Source organism: Mandrillus leucophaeus, unplaced genomic scaffold (assembly GCF_000951045.1).
Source record: "Mandrillus leucophaeus isolate KB7577 unplaced genomic scaffold, Mleu.le_1.0 Scaffold22, whole genome shotgun sequence".
NCBI classification, from domain to species: domain Eukaryota; kingdom Metazoa; phylum Chordata; class Mammalia; order Primates; family Cercopithecidae; genus Mandrillus; species Mandrillus leucophaeus.
In genome coordinates this window covers 186,694-208,709 of record NW_012102254.1, presented here as the reverse complement: position 1 = coordinate 208,709, position 22,016 = coordinate 186,694, and the positions used below count along the sequence as shown (strand labels likewise).

Here is a 22,016-nt window from a genome sequence, read left to right as displayed (position 1 = left end):
GAAGAACGCAGAGCATTATAGAATCTTTGTGCACTGCTCACCCTACACCCTCTCCCCAGCTCAGGGAAGCTATCTTTGGCTAATAGCAGGGTCTGTCCTTGTGGTGGCTGGCCCAGGTAGATTCCAGCTCTATGCCTAAATCAAGAGTGAGGCTCCTCGGTCAACAGGAGTCAAAAACAGCAGCCCTTACTTGAGCTCTCAGCCCAGGGAGTATTCCTCAGTCCAAATGCAGCCCAAGACCCACTACTCACATGGATTTCTAGAGTCCAGAGGACCCCCACCACCACCACCATTGAGGAATACACTGTGGTGAGGATGATCTTCACTCTCAGCCCAAGAAATCCACAGGGCACTGTTCACTACTACTCCCAGCCACTACTTATGAACCTGCTCCCAGCCTCTCCCCTCCCCACTGCCTTCCAGGGGCTCCTCCCCAGTAGGACAGAGGAAGCAAAGGCAAGAGGGTGGCCAGAGGCTTTGCAGGGTGATGTTTATTTGCCAGGTTCAGCAGGCACACAGTTAACCCACCGACCTTCACACACCAGAGCAGACCCACAGGCATGCAGGGAGAAGGGCAGGACCACCAAGGAGTGCCAAGCAAGGGCGAGGACCAATGTGGCTGCCTGTCCAGGCTGTGATAGGGTCTGACAAAGGGCACCTGTCAGGAGCCTCCCTCAGGAAACTGGGGACTTTAACTCTACTTCCTCTTCCCAGCAACAGCAACTCAATGTGGCTCTGAGGCACCTGGGCCTCTGATAGAAGTGAGCTGTAGAAATAGAGGGAGTTCCTCTTCATTTCATTGTTGAACTGAGCAGAAAATCTGCCCCCGTAAAGGGCAAACCCCCAAATCAGATTATGGGGTGTTGCCATGCAGCAAGCCCCCTAGGGTGGAGAGGACTTGTGGGTTGAGATTGTAGTGGGTGGGCATCTAAGAAGAGCAAGGAGATATCAGCCCTCCCTGTTTGGCCCAGGGTAAGGACCTAGTTAGGCTGGAACACTGGGTGCTGGGCTTGTACTCTGCCCTACCAGGTCTCATTGCCACATCCTAATTGTTCCTCCTTTCCCTTAGAGGCTCATGAGGTTCAAGGTACAGGGCAGCCCACTGCAGGACTCAGGAGGGCAGGAAATAACACAAATAACAGGGTCTTAGGAGGGACAAATATGGAAGCTTCTGCCTTCATACTCATTCTCTCCACTCCTGAGGACCCCCACAGCTAGAGAGCAGTGTCCCTAGCCATGTGCCCAGTCTGGACTTAAACATATTGCCCTACCTTTCTGCATCCTCTATACCAGCCTGTATCCGCTCCTAGAGCAGCCCACACACCACAGGCACACACCTTCATGTGCAGGAGCCTAAGACCGCTGACAGGGCCTCGCTGGAGGACCAGCTCTCAGGGCAAGGCCGCCCAAGTTTAGGGCCTGGGAGAGTGTGGGACCTGCAGGGCCTGCCTAGGGGAATGGTGAAGCAAGAAGGGAAGGGGAAGGAGAGCAGGAGCCCCCTGAGTATCCCTAGAGCAGCATCCCACAAGGAACAGAAACTGGTGAAGCTAGCAAAAGACAGAAAAGCCACAAGGAATCCATGCAGGGGCTGGGGCTGGCCCTGCCACTGGCCTGCCCACCACTCACACACATACACACAGGAGACGAGACTGCTCTCCCGTGACCCCTAAGTATGCCCCACTGGGATGTGGGGGCATGGGGGAGCGAGGGCATCATGCCAGTGACTCTATGTACAGTGAGAAGCCCCTCATCCACTCTCCCACCCTCCTGCCCATCCCCCGCCCCCCCTCACCAGGCTGCCTACTCAGCTGGCCTCCTCCCTTTGAGACTCCTGGGCATAACCAGCAGCCTCTTCCCCTTTACTAGAGGGTGGAGCCTGGCCTGTGGCGCCCTCTGGGGCTGTGCTGTCCGGCTGGGCCATAGCCGGCTCAGGGGTGGCAGCTGCCTTGGTGGCTAGTGTGGCACTGCTTTGGATGGTGGGCACAGTGCTCTCTTCTGTGGCCGGTGTGGCTCTCCCATCAGTGGCTGGAGTAGCGCTCCTGTCAGTGGCTGGGGTGACACTCCCATCAGTGGCTGGAGTGATGCTTCCATCAGTGGCTGGGGTGACACTGCCATCAGTGGCTGGGGTGGCACTTCCATCTGTGGCTGGGGTGGCACTACGGTCTGCGGGGGCCACATTATCACTCTTTGCAGCATGAGCAGCATCACCCTCAGGGACTGAGGTAGCTCCACTCGCAGCTGCAGCTGTGGCCCCACCTGCAGCCCCGGGGGTGGCAGTGTCTGTGGCTGAGGCCGACTGGGCTGCAGCCGTGCTGGACTGCTCTGGCGCCCGGAGCCGTTTCATGAGGGTGGTCACTCGGACAGCCTTCTGAAAGGAGCACAGTGGAGAAAGGCTAAGGGTGAAGCTTGCTGGATCCATTGCTTGGCAGTGACCAGACCAAACTCCTTCCATAGTACCCCCGGCCACCTCCATCCACCCCAGGGCCAAGTACCCAGCTGCTCAGCACTCCTACTTAAGGTAATCGCAGTGGCTACACCCACACCTGATGGCCTGAGAAAAGCTTGTGTGTGGCTGCAGGGGTGTGATGCAGGCAAGAAACTGAGTGCCAGAAGGAATAGTTGGGATAGAGCCAAGAAGGGAGCTATCCAAGCCTTACCTTCCACTTGGCCCTGGCAAAGTTCTTTTCAATCTGGGCACAGACACCATCCTTGATGTTCTTATCAGAAGCAGCATTGCCAGAAATCCTGGAAAGGGTGCAAGTGTGTCTGGATCTAAGAGAATGAGCCTTTGTGGAGACTCTGCCCAGCCCTTCCATGTGGCATCCAGGGGCTACCACGCAGAGCCTCTGGGCTGGCCTGAGCTCTAGGTGCCTGCACCCCTTCTAGGCCTCAAAGATGTGGCTGCTAGGTGTGAGGGGGACCCTGGCCTCTCCCACCCTCCCCTGGACCCTGCTTACCACTCATGGGAGATGGCCTCTTCTGCAGTGATCCGCTGGTCTTGCTCCACCTCCATCAGCCTTGCGACCAGGTCTTTGGCTGTGGACAAAACCAAGGAGGGGCTAGGCATGGGCACCCCATCTCAATGTCTAGAGGTGATGAATGGGCTGGGGGACAGAAGCAGAATACCACAGAGAAAGCTGAAAGCAGGACCCCCTCCCCCACTCCCTTGCATTCTACCAAGTACTGGGCAGGCACCTCCTCACCTGCCTGCGAAATATCATCCCAATATGGAGAGTCAAACTCATAGTCACCAGCCAGGATCTTGCGGAAGAGATTCTTATCGTGGTTCTCATAATCATCTTCTTCCACCTCCTCATAGAAAGGTGGGTTGCCTGAAAGCCTGCATGGGGGAAGGGTCACACAGAAAGGCCACAGACACATGCCCCCACCCCATCTGACTGCAAGCCTGCTTGTCCGTCTGTCCACTCACAGGATGTACATGATGACTCCAATGGCCCAGCAGTCCACAGGGCGTCCATATCGCTGCCGGCCTACCACCTCTGGGGCTACAAACACAGCACCCATCTGCTGGTCAGTATCGGGCCTAGCCAGGTCCAGTACCATCCACACCAGCTTCCTGAGATGAGTACATTTTCCCCCTGCCCAGAGAAGCTCCCTGAAGGCTGCCCCCCATTCTCCCCCTGCCCTGCCCCACCCCCTGCTTGCCCAGATACTCGGGGGTCCCACAGGGCTCCTTGATGAGGCCATTTTCTAGCTTAGCCAGATGGAAGTCACTGATGACAATCTTAGAGTTCTTCAGCCGGTTGTAGTAAACCAGGTTTTCCAGCTGTGATGTGAGAATAGCATGTGGGTGAGCAGAAGACACCATGAAGACCTCGGAGGCTAGACCAAGGCCCCGAGGTTCTGCCCACCCCAGCACCAGCCCAGTTGCCAAATGACCCTTTCACTCTGGCTCTGACCTCACCTTGAGATTCCTGTGCACGATCTTGAGTGAGTGCAAATAGGCCACAGCCTCCAGGACCTGCCGTACCACGTTGCTTGTGTCTCGCTCCGAGTAGTAGCCCTGGTCCAGGATCCAGTCAAACACCTCCCTCCCCGTGGCCCTGAGGGACACCAGCCCCTGAGCCTGGTGTGGGCAGAATCGGGGGTAGGGCAGGAGCACTTGGGTGAGCTGCCTGCACCAGGCAGCTGGCTGAGCAAGGCACAGGGACCTGGGACGCCAAGGGTCCAGAAAGGGGGTTTCCTTAGCTGCAGAGGGTGGGAGAGGTGAAAGCCCTGGGCGCTGGGGAATCTTGGGACCCCAGACCCACACTCACAGCTCCAGGAAGATAAAGTACTCCTTGCGGGTCACAAACACATCCACCAGTTGTAGGATGTTGGGATGCTTCACCCTGGCGACAGGGAGGGGAGCCAGTAGTTAAGGCTGGATGAACCCCTGGGAGAGGCTGTGGTCGCCACAGTGGCCACAGCAGACTAATTGGCCAGAGGCTGGGACTGCCTGAGGCCACTTGCCCTCTAAGCCCTTCCCTGCTGCCTCCCACGCTGCCCCAATCCCAGGCCTCAAACTCACATCTTGAGGATGCCTATCTCGTTCTTGGCAGCTTTCCGCACCTTGCGGCCATCCCGCTTCTGGAACTTCTTGCAGGTGTGCAGCTTGCCTGTTGTCTTGTCCTTGGCCCGGAAGATTTCACAGAACTCCTCACTGCAGCCGACAGGCACCCACTCAGGCCTGGTCTTAGTGTCAGCTGCACTCCACTCCCACTTCCCTAGCCCTTGCCCACCAGCCCACCCAGCCCTGCCTGACAGGCCCGGCACTCACGTCTTGATGACCTGTCCCAAATCATATCTGTCAGTCACCTCCGATGGCTGGTTATAGTTCTTCTTGTCGCCCAGAGTCACACACCCAAACGGCATTGCCGGGCTCTAACCTGCAGGCACGATGGGGTCTGGCTTAGCTGTACTACTCTCCACTTCTCCACAACATAGGTGCTGCTTTTGGGAGACCCCAATCTGGCTCAGGCCAAGCTAGGGGCAGAGACCATACCAGGAGGGGCTAGAGGATAGGCAGGCTCAGATCCTACCCCTGCTTTTCTGGCTAGACATCCAGCTACTCAGCTTGGCTGCCTGAACTACAACAGCCTACATAAGAAAAATGTATTAAACTGATATATAAGGGAATAGTTTTGTATTCTATACACTCAAAAAAAAAAGGCTTATCAAACAGTTTATTTAAATTTCAGCTATTTTACAGATGAAGGGGGCTATAACCACCCACCCACCTGCTAATCATCTCTGAAGGTCTAGAGCTAACAAGTGTTAGTGGATATATGAAGAACGTCAGCACTGCTAGGAGAAGGCAACCTCCCCTTTGTAAAGCCGTTTGGTAAAACCACTAAAATCAAACAAACATACCCTATGAACCAGTAATTGCACTCCTAAATACGTGCCTACAGAAGTGCACATATTCGTGCATCAGGACAGTCATACAATGCTCAGAGTGGCCATATACATAATCGCCAAAAATTGAAAACAGACCAAATACCACCACCAACAGGATGTATTGTGGTAGAGTCACACAATGGAATATTATACAGCAATGGAAACAAAGGACTACAGCTATACCCAACCACCTGGTGACTCTTACACAGCGCTAAATGCAAAAAGACACAAAAGAATACATATAGTATGAGTCTATCGATAGAGAGTTCCAACAGGCAGAACAAACCCGTACTGGGGATACAAACACAGCAGTAGAGCTATAAAGAAAAGCTAGGAAATAAGCAGAGTCAGATAATGGTCCCTTCTAAGAGAAAAGGAGGGGTTATGATTGAATCAGGACACATGGGAGGATTCTGGAAAACCTATTTCTTTTCTTTTCTTTTCTTTCTTGCTTTCTTTTTTTAGAGACAGGTCTCACTATGTTGCCCAGGCTGGAGTGCAGTGGCTATTCATGGGCGCAAGCCCACTACTTATCAGCACAGGAGTTTTGACCTGCTTCGTTTCTGATCTTGGTTGCTTCACCCCTCCTTTAGGCAACCTGATGGTCTCCGGCTCCCAGGAAGTCACCATACTAATGCCAAACATAGTGCAGACACCCAACTGACATAGCATACTACAGCCCAGAGCTCCTGAACTCAAACGATCCTCCCACTGCAGTGGGATTACCGGCACCAGCACCACACCCGGCTGTTCTGTCACCCAGGCTGGAATGCAGTGGCACGATCACAGCTTACTGCAGCCTCAACCTCCTGGGCTCAAGCAATCCTCCCACCTCAGCCTCCTGAGTAGGTAGGACCAGACCCTAGGTGCGCACTACCACAACTGGCTAATTTTTAAAATTTTTTTGTAGAGACAGGATTTCATTATGTTGCCCAGGCTGTTCTCAAACTCCTGGGCTCAAGCAATCCTCCCGCCTCAGCTTCCCAAAGTGCTGCAATTACAGGTGTGAGCCACCACACCTGGCTTGGGTAAATTTTTTAAAGTTTACATACTGATATACACTCACAAACTCTTTTCTGGAAGAATGCTGAAGGAAATAAGAGTTCTCTCCTGGGCAAAGAATTGGATGTCAAAAGGGCAGACATATCTTCTGTTTATTAATTTTCTGTGTGAATTTTTACTATTTTACTGTAATGACTTTGATGAATTTAGTAAATACTGCACTCAGGCATAGTGCTTGGGTGATTCCTCAGAGGGATAATCTGGGTGGAGAGGCAAGGTAAAGCTTTGGAGGCAGCATTAGGACTTAGAAGGGAAGGATTTGCCAGGAGGTATGTAGGTATACTGGTCAGGAAGAGCAAAACAAGCCTGCTCCTGGTCCCAGCTTTCAGCTCTGCATATGCATTCACGCCCACTGGGGCCCTTCAGGGGACCTTGGCTGTCATGTCCAAGTGCGGGGCCCCCAAACAGAACAGATACAGCTGGCTCAGTGAGTTCTAGGCACTCTTTCCACCTGGGGCACGGTGTCCCACAGGTCTGCAATCCTGCCAATTACAGCCCAATCCTCATCTGTGGTGGTGGGTGGGCTGACTCCAGTGTCTAAAGGAAAAGGCACTCATAGACCATGCTCAAAGGTGGGGGTGGGGGGTTAGTGACTAGACTTTCACAGATCTGACACCAGGGTGTGCCTCCATAATGCCTGGTCAGTGTGACACGGACTACAGCAAGCTCTGCACTGAGGCTGCACTGAAATTGCTCTGCCTCTGCTGACTATGCATGTTTTCCCTCCATGCCAATTAGCACTTGCTATGTGCAGGGCCTGAGCTAGGGCCTGGGGGTACCTAGATGTTCCCCGACCTGAAGGCACTCACAGCCTCAAGGTAGTGGAGAAGGGAGGAGGCAGCTTGGCAAGATGAACTCTGCCAGGCAAAGTCAAAGACCAGGACCCAAACAAAGCCCCATGGCCAACCCTGGCTGCTACTTGCTTCCTCCCAGGCAGAAGCCAGCCACTGGGCTGTGATTCTCAGGAATCACAGCCCTGGAAATTCTCCCTCAGATTTGCCTTCAGCATTAGGGAACAAACTCTGTAATTCCTTAATCTGGGTTTCTTGGGCTCAGGGAATACAAATGCTTTTTTTTTTTTTTTTTTTATGCGACAGTGGCCCAGGCTGGAGTGCAGTGGCGTGATCTCAGCTCACCGCAAGCTCCGCCTCCTGGGTTCAAGCCATTCTCCTGCCTCAGCCTCCCAAGTAGCTGGGACTACAGGCGCCTGCCACCACGCCCAGCTAAATTTTTTTGTATTTTTAGTAGAGACGGGGTTTCACCATGTTAGCCAGGATGGTCTTGATCTCCTGACTTCGTGATCCACCCGCTTCAGCCTCCCAAAGTGCTGGGCCTACAGGCGTGAGCCACCGCGCCAGGCCACAAATGCATTTCATCAGCGTCATTCCAGACAGGGTTTAAGCCATCTTGTGAGGCACAGCAGAGGCAAAGGAGAGGCTTTGAAGATCGTCACTGACTGCATGTCTGCCACCATGGCCACAACCCTGCATCTCCTCCACTGGGGAGAAGCATGTGGCCAGAATCTCATCCTCACAGCTGAGAGCAGAGGCATAGCCAGTTACCATTGCCGGCCACACATTTTCACATATCTGCGGGAGGGGGCCTGCAACAGTCCTCTCAGTCTAAGGGCCATGTACTGGGCAGGAGGGTGGTACCTTAGACTGCAGTCTCCCAAGAGGGCTGGGAGGGACCTGTGCCCCAGCTCTGTTGCTTTGCTTACACCATTCCCTCTGGCAAGAGTGCCCTTCCCCCAAAAGCCTCCCGTCAGATTCCTATTTGTCACGGCAGAGTTATTTATAACATTAAAAAAAATTCAGCAACTACCTAAATGTCCAACAACAGGTGACTCGCCAGCTCAACTGTGTCCACTCAATGGTAGGAAGTGTGGGCACTGGCAAGAGCTCTGCCCACCTTGGCTTTCCTGTGGAGCAGCTGCCACATGAGCAAGGTGCTGAGAGCAGAACTGAATCTCTTCTTTCATTGTGATTGCTGACATTGTAAGGTAGTTTGTGCAACACATTGTCCAAAACAATCCTGATGCTCCAAGGCCAGACTCAAATGGTCCTTTTCTGAGATACCTTCCACAACCTCCATGCCCCACCCCCCACCCCACTCCAACAGCTCCCGGCTCTACCAGTGTGGCGTGGGCGGGAGGTTTTGTGCATGCCTGTCCCTGATCCTGGCCCCAGCTTTCAGCTCTGCATATGCACTCATGCCCACTGGGGCCCAGGGCTGGTCATGGGGGTCTATCTCTACCACAGAAAGCTGGGCCTCCACCCTATAATGTCAGCCTGGAGCCATGTCCTGCAGCCTCAAGGCTGAGATGGGAACAGATCTGTCTCCCCTGCCCCCTACTATGGCTGCCCAAATTTCAGCCAGTCACTCCTCCTCCTCCTCCTCACCAGTCTAACTATACTGGCTTGGGGCCCCGGACTTGGCCCCAGGGCAAGGAGAGGAGAAAGAGGGGCCTGGCTTTCAATTAGCACCCTGGTTCCCTCTGCCCACCCCCACTCCACCATCTGCTATCCACTGTTGCTCCCTGGGAGGCTTCCGGTGTGTGCACCAAGCCCTGGGCACCTGCTTGCAACAAAGGAGAACTGGGAGGAACAGTCAAGGGACAGCTCTCAGAAAGGGAGGAGGCCAGGTGGAAGGGGTGTGCATTTCTCACCCCCATGGCCCAGACCCAACACCCAACAATGGAGAGCTCTCCTCTCAGCAACACAGGACCTGAGCTTTTCCTCAGGTACACTTAGGCCATGGAAGGGCACGGGAGCCCCACAACAGTCATTTCCCTAGAGACATGGCTCCCTCCACTCTCTGCAGAGGAACTGAACAGTATGCACTGCGGGCTGCCCAAAGGGAGCTTGTGGGGAGTGCAGGCCCTGGTGCTGCCACTGCCCTCCAGCTGGCTGTCAGGGAGCCTGACAGCCAAGCACTCCCCAGTTACAGCCTGCTCCCAGGGCCCGACCACTGGGCTCAGGGAATTGAGCCTCCAGCAATCCTGAGGGGTCCTCTGTTGCTGCCCTGGTGACAAATGGTCCCCCAAGGACTCTACTGCATCTTTAGGTAAGTCTGACCCAGGGAAAGCCCAAACAAAACAAAGGCCAAGAGGTCCAGAGGCCCCACATTGGGGTCCTGTCCCCTCCTCCACTGAGATCATCCTGGTTCAGGCCCTACCTGTCATAGACATAAACAGACTTTCCTGCTACCTTGGTCCCCTGCCATGTGGGACTCCAGAGTTTGCAGTAAATCTAGGGAGGCCAGGAGAGGCCCAAGAGGCCTCCAGCTGCCTCCCAACAACTGTAGGCAGCACCTCCCAATTTAGTGGTAGCTGTGAACACCAGCCTGCAGGCACCCCCTACTCTCTGCTGCTCTACTCTCTCAAGGACTGGGGCTGGATTTCCTGCTGCAATGAACATGCTGAAGCCCAAGCCCTGCCTAACTCACAGCTGAGGTGTCACCCACAGGAACAGGGGAGCTGAAGACCTCACTCAAGGTCTATTAGGAACAAGGGCCAAGCTTCTAGACCACCATCCAATTGCTTCAGGGGACTGGTCAAGGGGCTGCCCTGACTGAGCCTCAGGCTCCAGCTAAATCATGGTAGAAGTTCCTACAGCTGAATTTTGCCCATCTAATGAAGGAGTATTGTGGGGAGGTCTCTCCAATCTTGGGGGTGGGCATGCAGTCCAGTGCTACGTCCTGAAAGTTTGGCTCTCAACATGCAGGCAGAGGCAAAGGTCAGCTGTCTCCTCCCAAGCACTTGGGGTCCAAATCTCTGAACCCCTGAAGGAGAATCCACTGGAGGCTCTGCTTCCCTGTAGGTGGAGGAGGGGAAATGCAGAGGAAGGCACTAGAGTAAAGGGTTGCTATGGTGATGGAAGTTTTAAAACAAGGGGAGGGGGAGGGGAGATGTGTTGGTTAGGTCCCTTCTTCAAGAATTCCCTGAGACTTTAGCCTGGCTCCTTCTTCAAGGTTCTGTGACCCAGGTCCCCATCAATAAAGAGGAGGTGGGGAGATTGAGAGAATTTAGAAAAAAGAGAATGGGGCAGAGACACAGACAAAGACAGAACCTGTGATGGAAGAGGAGCAAGGAGATGACAAAGTAAAAGGGACACAGACACAAAGGGCAGGAAAGGGGAGGTGGACGGGAGTTCTGAAGGGGACGGATGGGTGCCCAGTAGAGCCCTAAGGCCTCCATGGCTATGTGCTCTAAATCCCTGGGTCAGGAGCTATCCATGGTACCTGGACCTTCCAGCTTGCACCCTCCTGTATCCCCCAAACATACACTGAACTTGGCATAGGAGGCACAGCCAAAAGGAGGCCAGCTCCTTGGAGCATCTTGGTGGGGAAGAGGCCAGCTGCTACAGCCCCCCAGTCAGGACAGTTCCCAGCCCATCTCTCTGCCATCACGGCAGCTTAGGTAAAGCAGGTCCAACATGTTGAAGGCAGACGCATAGGGGGATGGAAATGAGGCTCGGATGCCTAGTTGCTTCCCTTTATAGTACCTCTTCTCAGTTGGCCCAGCTGTACCTAGACCCTCCCAGCCAACCCCTCCCCCATCTGCTATCCTCTCCAGGCTTTGGGTCCCCAGAGCCCCTCTTACAGCTCTGCTTAATCCCCTCTCACCACCCCCAACAGCAGATCCTGCCATGAATGCCAGAAACGGCATCACAAGCAACCCAGAAACAGAATAACTGCACAGCCCTTCCCCTCCCCATGCCTCAGTTTCCCCAAATAGAAACCATGGAATCTGGCCTTCTCCCAGGGCAGAGGACTGCTTGCTTGCCACTGCTTGCTTGCTTGCCTGTGAATGGTGGCCAGGGCATGGGGCTGGAGAGTAAGGCCATCAGAGATATGTGAACAGCCAGCCTAGGAGGGACACCTGAAGGGTCCGCACCAAATACTGTATTAGAAAAGGGAGACCCTTGCCCCACCCTGGAAACCAACCTGACCTTGAGGGGAGTGGAGACACCAATTTCCCAGTTGAGGAAACTGAGGCTCAGAAGTCGCTGGAGCTGCCAGGAATCAACTCTGAGGGTGGGGGAGGGCACCAGGTCTCTGAAGGTAGTCCTGGGGGCTCAAAGCCTGGACTTGGGGGTAAGGGGAGTACAGCACAGGGACTGGACTACTGCAGACTCTGAGCTTTTAGTGTGGGACAGAGGGCCCTGATCCTTAGGAAGGAACCTGGTGGAGCAGGCTCTGCCTGGGAGGTGCGGACAAAAGCAATTTGGCAGAGCTACGCGGGGAGGGGGCTGGGGCTCAAGAGCCCAGGGTCTCTGCCAGACAGTACAAGCTGGGGAAGGCAGAAGCTCACGCTGTCACTATCCCAGCCACCTCCTGCCAGGGGCCCTGCTCCCCACCGTGGTGCCACCCTGACCCCCTTCCCAAGTGCTGCTGGCTCGCCCCCGCTGGCACAGCAACACACATGCGGAAAGCACACGTGTGAGCACCAAGCCCCGCACCTCCCAGCAGGAACATGTGCGCCCCCACCCCCACCGTGCACGTGGGTCCATGCACTGGACCCCCGGCTAGCCCCCAGGTGAAGGCTTAGAAGCTGAATTTTGGCTGGGGGGCTGCTGGTCCCCAGGGGCTTGGAGCTTCCTCCCCCACTCCGCGGCAGCCCCGCCCAGCCCCCTCCGGGTTGTCGCCCATAAAGAACTCTCCGTTGTCATGGAAATTAGTGACTGCTAAGCGGGAGGGAAGGGGCCCGGGGACAGTTGGGAGGGGCTGGAGGCGGCTCTGGGAACGCGGAGGGACGGCTCAGCTCTCGGCCCCTATCCTCACGGGGGACCACGAATCTTCGAGGGTTAATCTTTTCATAATTCCGAGCCGCAGAGGCTTCCCCCCAGGACCCCCAAGCCGTCCGAGGTAATGGGGAACTTTAGCCCGACCCCGCACTCCGTCCCCCAAATCTGCAAAGCCCGCGCGCTCTGACCCCGCCAGGACCTCGAGCCCTCGCTGCGCCCCCGCGCACTCTGCATCCCGAACCTCGAGCCAGGGAACCAATCCCCCAAGGCCCCACAATGTGAGTTCGGGAAGCGCCCCCAGCCCGGCCCGCCCCGCACCTGCAGCGCCGGTTGGTCACACGGAGGAAGTGATCGCGGGCTCAGCGGGGCGCCGAGGGCTCCGGGGACGGCGGGTAGAATCCGCTCCGAGCACGCGGGGCAGACGCGGCGCCAGATGCAGCCGCTTCGGCTAGCGAACCTCCAGCATCGCCAGCCGCTTGCCGGCACCGGATTCGCACCCCGGGCCGGGGGCGGGCTGGGGGCGGGGCCTCCCAACCGGCCCCGCCCCGACCCTGGCGGAGCCTTAAGGGCAGAATCCCACTGGAGAGCAGGCTCGCGCGGGATGGCAGCGGTGCTGGTGAGCACTGGCCTGCTTAGCCCTGGCTAAGGTTCTCAACGGCTTCCTTAGGCCCTCAGCCTGGGGTCGGAGGGGGCCTCCTATGCCCAATGTAAGGGGTGGGGAGTGGAGAGTTGGGGGAAAGCCTGAGTCCTTGAGCTGCATAGGATCGCTTGCCAGCCATTAGTCTCTAGGGAACCAGGGCTTTGCCCAGCTCCCCGAACCCGACCCAAAAGGCAGGACCAACTTAGAAAAACCAGATGGGCAGTCGGGCTAGGGCAAGCTCCCCTACAGACTGGCATCCCCTAGCTAGGAGCAGTTAATACACAGAGGTGTCTGTTTGCAGGTAGTCAGTGTGAAAACAGTGAGTGCCCTAGACTCTGGAAGCAAAGTCTCCTATCCCACCCCACCCCCAACTCCTGCAAGGCCAGTCTTTCCCAACCATAAGCCCCAGCAAGGGTGACTGGCACAGTCAGCCCCCTCCTGTATGGCACCAAATTTCCCAAACTATAAAAGTCACCTGTGACATGGTGTGGCCTCTGCTTTCTTTTCAGTCTAATCACTCTCAAACACTTCATGACTAGCATCACTCTAGGTGGCCTGGCCTGGGATATAGGGACACAGGAGAACTGTGGCACCAAGGTATCTCACCTGGCCTGGGCGCTAATCAGAGGGAGGAGGCTCAGAACCACCAGGAGGAAGCTTTGAAGGAAGTCCTTGGCCATTTCTCTGTCCCTTGTCAGTGAGGCTCATGGACCCAAAGCCTGACCCACACCCCTCACAAGCCCTGAGGACCATCCTAAGGCCAGTATCTGAAAGCCAGACTCAGGCCTCTCAGTGTCTGGAGCTGGGCTTTATCCCACCCCACTCCTCCCAGCAAGCCTCCTGACCCTGCTGTGGGAGAGGGAGTTGGGGTCATCCCCAAACCCTCAGCCATCTTGAGGCTCCCCTGCATGGCCACCCATGGCCGATGACAGGAGGGACTGTCCAAGTCCAGAAGCTGGGGCTGGGGCTCAGACTGGAAGGCTAGCTTAGGAAATGACCGCCTCAAACAAGGTTCCTCAAAATTTTCCTCCAGAGGGGGTACTGAGCCCTTCACATTCCTCCCTGGCTTGGGGTTACCTCCTCTGGGCCAGGCTGGTGCCACTTCTGGGGTCCCTGGGTTCTGAGTGGTCTCGGGTTATGGGATCCACCCCACCACTGGGTAGGAATCTCCTGGCAGGCTGGGTATCTGCAAGGCAGAACCCGTTTCTCATATCAGTATGCTCGGCTGATGTCTGCAGAGTGAATGAATGGCCTGGCACTGAGTCCTTCCTGCCATCTGCCCACTATTCTTGAAACAATGGGTCTCTGAGTTTTATGGTGTAGCCAAGCTGTGGCTTGCTGACCCCACACATGCCACACACTTGTTTTCTGTCTTTCCTGAGGGTCATGGCTATCCAGGCATGGGGTCAAGGAGAAGCTGGAATGGGGATGTTTAGGCAGGGGAAGGGGTGGCTTCTTAGCGCCCTGCCTGCTGCTGGCAATACTCCACCTCTTCTTGGTCCTAAGCACGCTCTGTGCATGTGGGTGAGAGCACGTGGCAGGGTGTGTGTGCACACGTGTACGTGTGTGTATGCTGTCTTTTGCCGAGGGAGATGCAACAGCATAGTGTATGCAATGGTGCCCAGGGGCACGTGTGTCTGCATTCTTTGTGCACCCAGGCATGCTTGCTGGCACGTGTGTGTGGACTCTGTAGCTGGTCCCTGGAGTTGTCAGTCCCCTTCCTGCCTGACACAAGTCTCAGGATTGTGGAGACTGAATCAGGCTTTGAGAGCCGGACATGGGAAGGGGGCTGGACCATGTCCAGGGGCGGGCAGGGTCTGTGTTGACCCTACATCATTGGTTGTTTTCAGGCTCCCCACCAGAGCAGCGCCTTGATCTCTGGTGTATGTGAAGATAGACAAGTCTTTGCCATTTGTGGAGGGCAATCTGAAGACAAGAACTCAAGGCTAGGATTGAGCCATGGCTTATCCCTCAGCCCCCAGACAGGAAGGCACAGGCAGGGTAGGACCGGCTTCAATGTTTTGGCTTTACCTCCAGCTGCCTTTCAGGCAGGAGATAGTAACACCAGCTGAATGCCATCCTCTTAGCTCTTCCAGGGCAGGGACTGGACCAATGCTGAGCTTTGTTCTTACTTCTACTATTCAAAGCCAGATGGGGTCAGGGGACATGATTTCTTACCACTCCACTGGCCAGAGGGATGGCAGGAAGTCCTTTAGCACAGAGCACAGTTTGGAACAATAGCAGAGGCAACTGAGATTGGCATTGCCTAGTAGCCTTTATGAGGATACTCCTAAGGAGGCCTGTTCCCTGAAGACAGGGGCTGCCTGGGTTGGGAGGCTGAGGAGGAGAAGAGGGCCCAAGTTCATAGTTCTGGCTCCCACCAGAGCTAGAAAGTCCAAGTGGCATAATAAGGTGTGAGCCTCAGTATCCACAGAACTTCATCCCCCAGCTCAGGTTGGGCGCCCTACCCAGGATTCAGGACTTATCTGCGCCCCCAACTCCTTGCCCTAGGGTACCAAAGGCCAGCACTCCCATGCCCTTAGATTCTGGCTGGCTGATAGAAGCCCCTGCTAACCCAGCATAGAGCTCCAGCAAAGGTTCAGACTGTAGGAGGTACCTAGATTACCAGTGCAGCTCTCCCAAGAAGCCCGAACTCTGACAGAACCCTCCCGCCCCAGGCCCCCAGCCATCTTTGAAACTGCCTGACTGTTGTCCATGTTGCTTGGCTTCAGCCCCTAGAAGAGGGCCCACAATGGGGAAGGCAAGCAGTCTTTTCCTCTGGAGCCAGGGGAGGGGGCTACCCCCCCCGCCCCCCACCCTGTGACTCACTCCAGGCTGTGTGGGTTATTACATTATGTTTGAAATTGCCATGGCAACAAGCTGGCAATCAAGGGTAATTGCACTTGTCGTCAGGGCAACGGGGCAAAACCCACAGCAGCCACTCTCTGTGGTTGCCCTTGGGGTGCAGTAAAGGTCAGACCAGATCAGAGCCAATGCCAGTCAAGGGGCTCCAGGGCTGTCTAGAAAGGGTAGGTTGCCAGGGCCCATGGAGTTCCAGAGTGCAGAGGCAGAGCATGCCTTGGGAGAGCCAGGGCCCCCATCCATGACCCCATGCCTGGACTCCTGCTTTTCCCACACCACCCTGTGGCTGAAACATGCCACGGCGCTTAAAGCAAGCAGAACCAGAACTTTTATGTGCTTACAGCTGGTACTTATAGATAGCCCATGGGCCCTCTTCATCATACTCCCGGCGGCTGAGCCACAGGTTCTGAAAGGAGCTGCGGGATGCCATGATGGAGCCCCCAAGCCAGGCAGCAACTGCACGGTGGGGAGACCCCAGCACAGCGGCACCAGGGCCCAGCTCCTGTCTCAGGCGCTCGGGGAAGCCACTCACGAGGGTGCTGCCACCGTCCAGTACCACGTTGGCCAGTAGCTGCTCCTGCTGCTTGGCCTCCAACCGGCTGATGCTTAGGAGGGCCAGCTGTGGGAGGCCCGGCTGGTTGAGACCTATCAGATTGGGTTGGAAGAGGGCCTCGGGGCAGCAGAAGCGCTCAGAACCCAGCGTGATAACCTGCTTGTCTGGAAGCACAAAGTTCACCTGGGACTGCACTTGGGTGCGGGCCCTCTCAGCTGCCACATCCATGGCCACATAGCAGCAGGCTTCTTTCATCTGGTTGATCAGTCCTACCTGGGGCAGTGAGTGGCCACTTCTCTGCAGCAACTGGGCCAAGTAGTCAGTAAGGTCAGCACCAGCCACATCCAGCCTGTAGGTGTCAAGTGGGGCCAGATCCCCAGTAAGGATGGGTGCCACATAGGAGGTACCATGGCCACTGCCCAGCACCAACCCAGTGGTACGTCCATAAGCATAGAGTGCCAGCAGGGCCTGATGCACTGTCTGCATGGCTGGGACATGGAAATGCTCAAAGAGTATTTCAGCCACCTTTTCTCGGTTGGTGTGTGGTGAGATGGGTGAGTCGGCTATGAGCACAGCCAGCTTCTCGGGCTGCACACCCAGCCTGCAATAGAACAGGTGTTGCCATAGCACCTCTAGTGCATCCCAGTCATAGACCACACCTCGGTTCAGCACTGAATAGAATCCCTCTTGGTTTTCAGGCACTGCATACAGTGGCTGGCCCTGGGCTGGGTGCTGCAGCAGCTGAACTCGTGAGGGTACGACACTGAGGACATGGTCCTCTCCAGCCAGTCCACATTTGGTGAATCCTGTGCCTGTATCAATCACCACGGCCGCCATGTCCTCGAAGGGTCCCAGTGAGTGGCAGCAGAGCACTGGTGACCGAACTGGCAGAGCATCCATGGTGGACACCAGTTCATAGCAGGCCCTGCAGGGCAGGCCAAGGTGTGCAACCACTGATAAGCGTGTAAGATCCTCAGCTGTCAGCTTGAATGGGGCATTCTGGGGCTCAGTGGCCACCATGGCCATGGGCAAGACCTTGCGTCCAGTGCCAGGTGTGGTAAATGTGATCAAGGGAAGCTGCTCCTCCTGGGCCCTAGGGGAGTTGCCAGGTTGCTGCTGATGCATGATGGAGTGCTGAGTATTACTGACACCAACCTTGTTTCTACTTATATAGATACAGGTCTCCTCAGGGGTCAGGGGCACCTGAAATATCCCTACATGAGTAGGCAGGCCTAAGGGCTCATCTTCCTGGGTAGAGACCTGGCCAGGTTCTCCAGGGTTGGGAGACCATCTTGAAAGAGTGGGCTCTTTGGTGATGGGGGGTTCTTTAGATAAAGAGGGATTCCTAGCAAGGGGTGTCTGCCCAGTGAGAGGGGGTTGATCAGTAAGAGGGTGCTCAGGTAGGGGTGGCTGTCTAGCAAGGAGGATCTGCCCAGTGAGAGTCTGTCTAGCATCTTTGGCCTGAGGGTTATCAGGGTGAGCAGGAATGACCTCTTCCTGGCTGCTTATGTCTTCCTGGAGGAGGGATCTGGGCACTTCCTGGGTACTGGCTGGTGCAGCAGGCTCTGAGTTAATCCACTGCAGTTTCTTGGTCTGGACTATGGAGGCATCTGGCATCCTAGAGGGTGCCATGGAAGGGTCTAGCATCCAGATGGTATGACTAGGTTCATTTTTTTCACCATCAGGCTTGGACCAGCTAGTATTAGGGACATGGTTCAGTATCCTCTCATCAAATTGGAGGGGCATCCCCAGTGGAACAGGCCCAGTGAGCATCCCAACCCTGATGGGTGTCTCAGTACCAGGGGAGTCCCATGACTCCAGATTGAGCCTGGCCTCCTTGGGAAGCAGGGCTACCTCTCGGAGGCTGGAGGGCACTGGGCTGGACAGCATGGGTGTGATAGACCAAAAGCTGGAGTGATTGCTGTCAGGAGACAGGATGGGTTTGGCCAACAGCTGGGTGGACAGCATATTTTCAGGGACATAGATGGATGGGTGGCTGGGCATGAGGCCCACAAGCACTGCCCGTGAGCCCACAGGGTCATGACACAGCAGCCCCATCCTGGTGCTGCCTGTGGCCATATCAAATCCCAGCACACGGTCTTCCACAGCTTCCTGAAGCTGGCAGGTTGGGGCACTGGAGAAGGGGATCTGCATGGCTTCCTTTGGAGACTGGAATGGGGACTGCTTGTGGCAGGTTACTTCGTAGGCAGACGGTGGCACATTAGAGTTGGTATTGTCGCAGACATTGGGGGACTGCTTCTGTGGCTGAGAGCTACAGATCTCCTGGCTACTCCTCTGGGACTTGGAGATAACTGGGGGCTCTGGGCCTGGCATTGGGCTGCCTGGCCTGGAGGTAGAGACTGGAAGTTTCTTCATGGGGTTCTCAGCCTCCTCGGTTGGCACTTTCCTTCTGGTAACCTCATCCTCCTGGGCATGGTCTGGGCGCTCTTCTAGACTAGGCACTGGGGTGGAAGGCTTCTCTTTAGAGTGGAGATTCACTTTGTCCTGGCAAGATGCGACCATTTTGGAAGACTCCAAGACAGTTGACCACTGATTGCCACGCTTCCTGAGAAAGAGGTCTTGAGATGGGCCCTTGGTGACTGCAGTGGTGTCAGTCAGGTGGTCAATGGTATGGGTAGCAGTTTCAACTGCAGTGGGGGTTGGGGTCACATCCAGAGCTGGAGTCGTAGCCCAAGCTGGAATTGGAGGAATCAGTGACAGAAAAGAAGGTGTAAGGCCGGGCACGGTGGCTCACGCCTATAATAATCCTAACACTTCAGAAGGCCAAGACAGGTGGATCACCTGAGGTCAGGAGTTTGAGACCAGCCTGACTAACATGGAGAAACCCAGTCTCTACTAAAAATACAAAAATTAGCCAGGTGTGATGGCGGGCACCTGTACTCCCAGCTACTTGGGAGGCTGAGGCAGGAGAATCGCTTGAACCCAGGAGGTGGAGGTTGCAGTGGGCTTGAGATTGCGCCATTGTACTCCAGCCTGGGCAACAAATGCAAAATTCCGTCTCAAAAAAAAAAAAAAAAAAAAGAAAGAAAAGAAAATGTAACTAGGGCAGCAGTCTGAGCTGGACACTTACCCTGGTCCTGATCTTGGGCTAGATCCTGAGCTGGAGCCAGAAGAGCACCTTGGGCTTCGGGAGCACCATTCTCTCCTGGGAGGAGGAAGGGTACCCACCAACTCTTCCTGCTGCCCAAGGAGGCTATCTGGTCGGAGCTGCAGAGGCCTTTGCCCCAGCCTACCAGGACCTTAGCTGGAGGCTTGCCTTCCCCCAAATTCTGCACCTGAAGCTGAAGGCAGCAGGGTCCATGCTGGGCTATGTCACTAGTGCTGTCACTGTGCGTGCACACTGGTAAGGTCAGGGTCACATCCTCCATGATGAGATGTTGTTGGGCTCCCACGATGGGGCTTGAAGATACGCTAGTGGAGGAGAGTCTCGGGGCATCCTGGGAGGCCTGTTCACAGCAGCACCGGGAGCTAACAAGAGCAGGATCCTGGAGTAGCTGGCAAATGGGCTCAGGGATGCAGGCCTGGGAGGCTGGGCCACAGGCGCCATCAGTGATGGTCTCGGTAGACAATGACAACCCCTGCTTGAAGTATAGGGATTCTGAGCTTATCCATGGTCCCTGAGACCCTCTGAGGCCACTCCCCAGCTGCTGGCTGCTGACTGAGGGGTGGTCCTGGGGACCTGATGGATCAGGGCCCCCCACCTTCTTGGTGGCTTCCATAGTCCTCCTGCTCCATGCCCTAGGTGCCCTGCCCCCACTCCATTGCCATGGTGACCTTACACATCACAGCCCCCTGGGGATTGACTTGAAGATTCTGAGCAGAGGACCCACCCTCACCCCTGCTGCTCCCATCCCTAACCCTGCAGGATACTGGTCCTGGGCTTCAGGGACATGTGGCTCTGGGGAGGGGGTGACATCACAGTGACCTGGGGATAACAGAGTGTGAGAAACCAGGGGCCCCATGCTCCTGAAGAAGGAAGGCCTGCCCAGGGAACCTTAGGAGGCAGGGGGCCAGGGGACACCAGTGAAGTCAGCCAGCTGCAGGCCAGCCTCCCCCATCGTTCCCAGCCTGGTGCACATTCTGCCCAAGCTAGTCTCACAGTGAGGACAGCCAGGATAAGGCCAGAGGAAAAAGGTAGGCAGGGGAGACTGTTAGGAAGCTCCTGGCAGAGGTCCTTTGGATGAGGGGCAAAGTCCCTTCACCACTCAGTCCTGGGAGGCAGAAGCCGGTGAGGGGCCCATGCTCAGTCCCAAGCTCCCCTCCCTATGTTCCCCGGCTTCCGCTCCAGGGACAGCAGCTCCTTGGCAGTCTCTGCTGCTCCAGATGGTTCTCCTCTGCCTGCGCCTCACAGAGCCCCCTCCCCAGAGCCACATGTCCCTAAAACCCAGGACCAGTATCCTGCAAGGGTAGGGATGGGGCTGGCAGGGGTGGGGGTGGGGCCTCTGCTCAGAATTCTCAAGTCAGAATGTTCTAGCTCTTGTCACATTGTGTCAGCTTCATCTTGGCCACAATGGGGGCAGAGCTCTGGGCACAGGGCTGGGCCACAGCAGCCACAGGGCCAGCCAAGTGGCAATTACAGGATGGTAAGACCACAGTGGTCCCAGGGCTAGCTCCACAGTGGGGACATAGTGGGTGGAGGACTGAGTACACAGTGGGCACAGAGCTGTATATACAGCAAGGACAAGTCAGACAAAGAATTGGACAGGGGGATGCATAGGAAATATAAGCTACAAGACGAGGTGGGCAATTCCACCCTCCATTTCTTAAATAGAGGGGGAAAAAAGGGCAGGGAGGAGTGGAACCTGCCTGGAGCAGCAGCCTAGGCTCAGAGCTGCCCTTTAGCCACAAGGACAGGCCTAGGCAACAGTTTGAAGAGCTGCACATTGCCACGGGTCCAGGTCTGGAGGTTCTAACCTGTGGTAGGGTCAGGCCCTCCTCCCTCCCACCAGCTCTGAGCTCTGGGCCTTCTCCCTCTCTCTGGCAAGGCTGTGTTCTTTCAGGCCTCAGTCTTTCCACCCATGAAACAGGTTTGTAGACAATATAACTGTAGGTTTGTTCTCTGAAACTGTTTTCACAGAGGTTAAAAATAGTGTTTACAGTTGGCTGTGGGGTGTAAGGCTGTGTGACCAGGGACCAAAGTTAACACAACAGTGCTGCATCTGCAGCTTGCTAACTTGGCACTGGGCACAGCCAGGCTCTGCCATATCTCAGGCCCCCTGGGGTCCCACCCTCCTTCCCTTGATGCTGCCTTTGGTTAAGAATGGGGACAGGGCCAGGTGTGGTGGCTCACGTCTGCAATTCGAATACTTTGGGAGGCCAAGACAGGAGGATTGCTTGAGCCCAGGAGTTTGAGACCAGCCTGGGCAACGAAGCGAGACCCAGTCTCTAGAAAAATATATGTATGTTTTGAGACGGAGTCTCCCTCTGTTGCCCAGGCTAGAGTGCAATGCCACGATCTCGGCTCACTGCAACCTCTGCCGCCCAGGTTCAAGTGATTCTCCTGTCCCAGCCTCCCAAGTAGCTTGGGATTATAGGCACCCGCCACGATGCCCCGCTAATTTTTGTATTTTTAGTAGAGACGGGTTTCACCATGTTGGCCAGGCTGGTCTTGAACTCCTGACCTCAGGTGATCCCTCCGCCTCGGCCTCCCAAAGTGCTAGGATTAAAATTAATTTCTTAGGCCGGGCGCGGTGGCTCAAGCCTATAATCCCAGCACTTTGGGAGGCCGAGA

At 55.8% G+C, this 22,016-nt stretch overlaps 2 protein-coding genes across 8 annotated transcripts; both read right to left on the bottom strand.

Moving 5' to 3' along the window:
• Positions 1–465: 465 nt before the first annotated feature.
• On the bottom strand, positions 466–12,992 carry CAMKV (CaM kinase-like vesicle-associated). 7 transcript variants are annotated; one of them, XM_011980877.1, is made up of 12 exons: positions 12,528–12,992; positions 4,781–4,889; positions 4,532–4,663; positions 4,278–4,352; positions 3,926–4,064; positions 3,667–3,787; positions 3,431–3,506; positions 3,204–3,340; positions 2,958–3,036; positions 2,658–2,745; positions 2,257–2,368; positions 466–2,163 (listed from the first exon to the last, which is right to left on the bottom strand). In XM_011980877.1, the coding sequence occupies exons 2-12, from the start codon at positions 4,873–4,875 to the stop codon at positions 1,805–1,807; spliced, it is 1,413 nt and encodes a 470-aa protein (XP_011836267.1). In that variant the 5' UTR covers positions 4,876–4,889; positions 12,528–12,992; the 3' UTR covers positions 466–1,804. The 7 variants fall into 7 exon arrangements, with proteins under 7 accessions (XP_011836267.1, XP_011836269.1, XP_011836268.1 ...); XM_011980879.1 differs by having other exon boundaries at positions 3,926–3,935; XM_011980878.1 differs by having other exon boundaries at positions 4,573–4,663.
• Positions 12,993–16,024: 3,032 nt separating this feature from the next.
• Positions 16,025–18,960, bottom strand: LOC105540330. Its single transcript, XM_011980874.1, has one exon. It carries the CDS (start codon positions 18,785–18,787, stop codon positions 16,049–16,051), a length of 2,739 nt encoding a protein of 912 aa, XP_011836264.1. The 5' UTR covers positions 18,788–18,960; the 3' UTR covers positions 16,025–16,048.
• Positions 18,961–22,016: the final 3,056 nt, after the last annotated feature.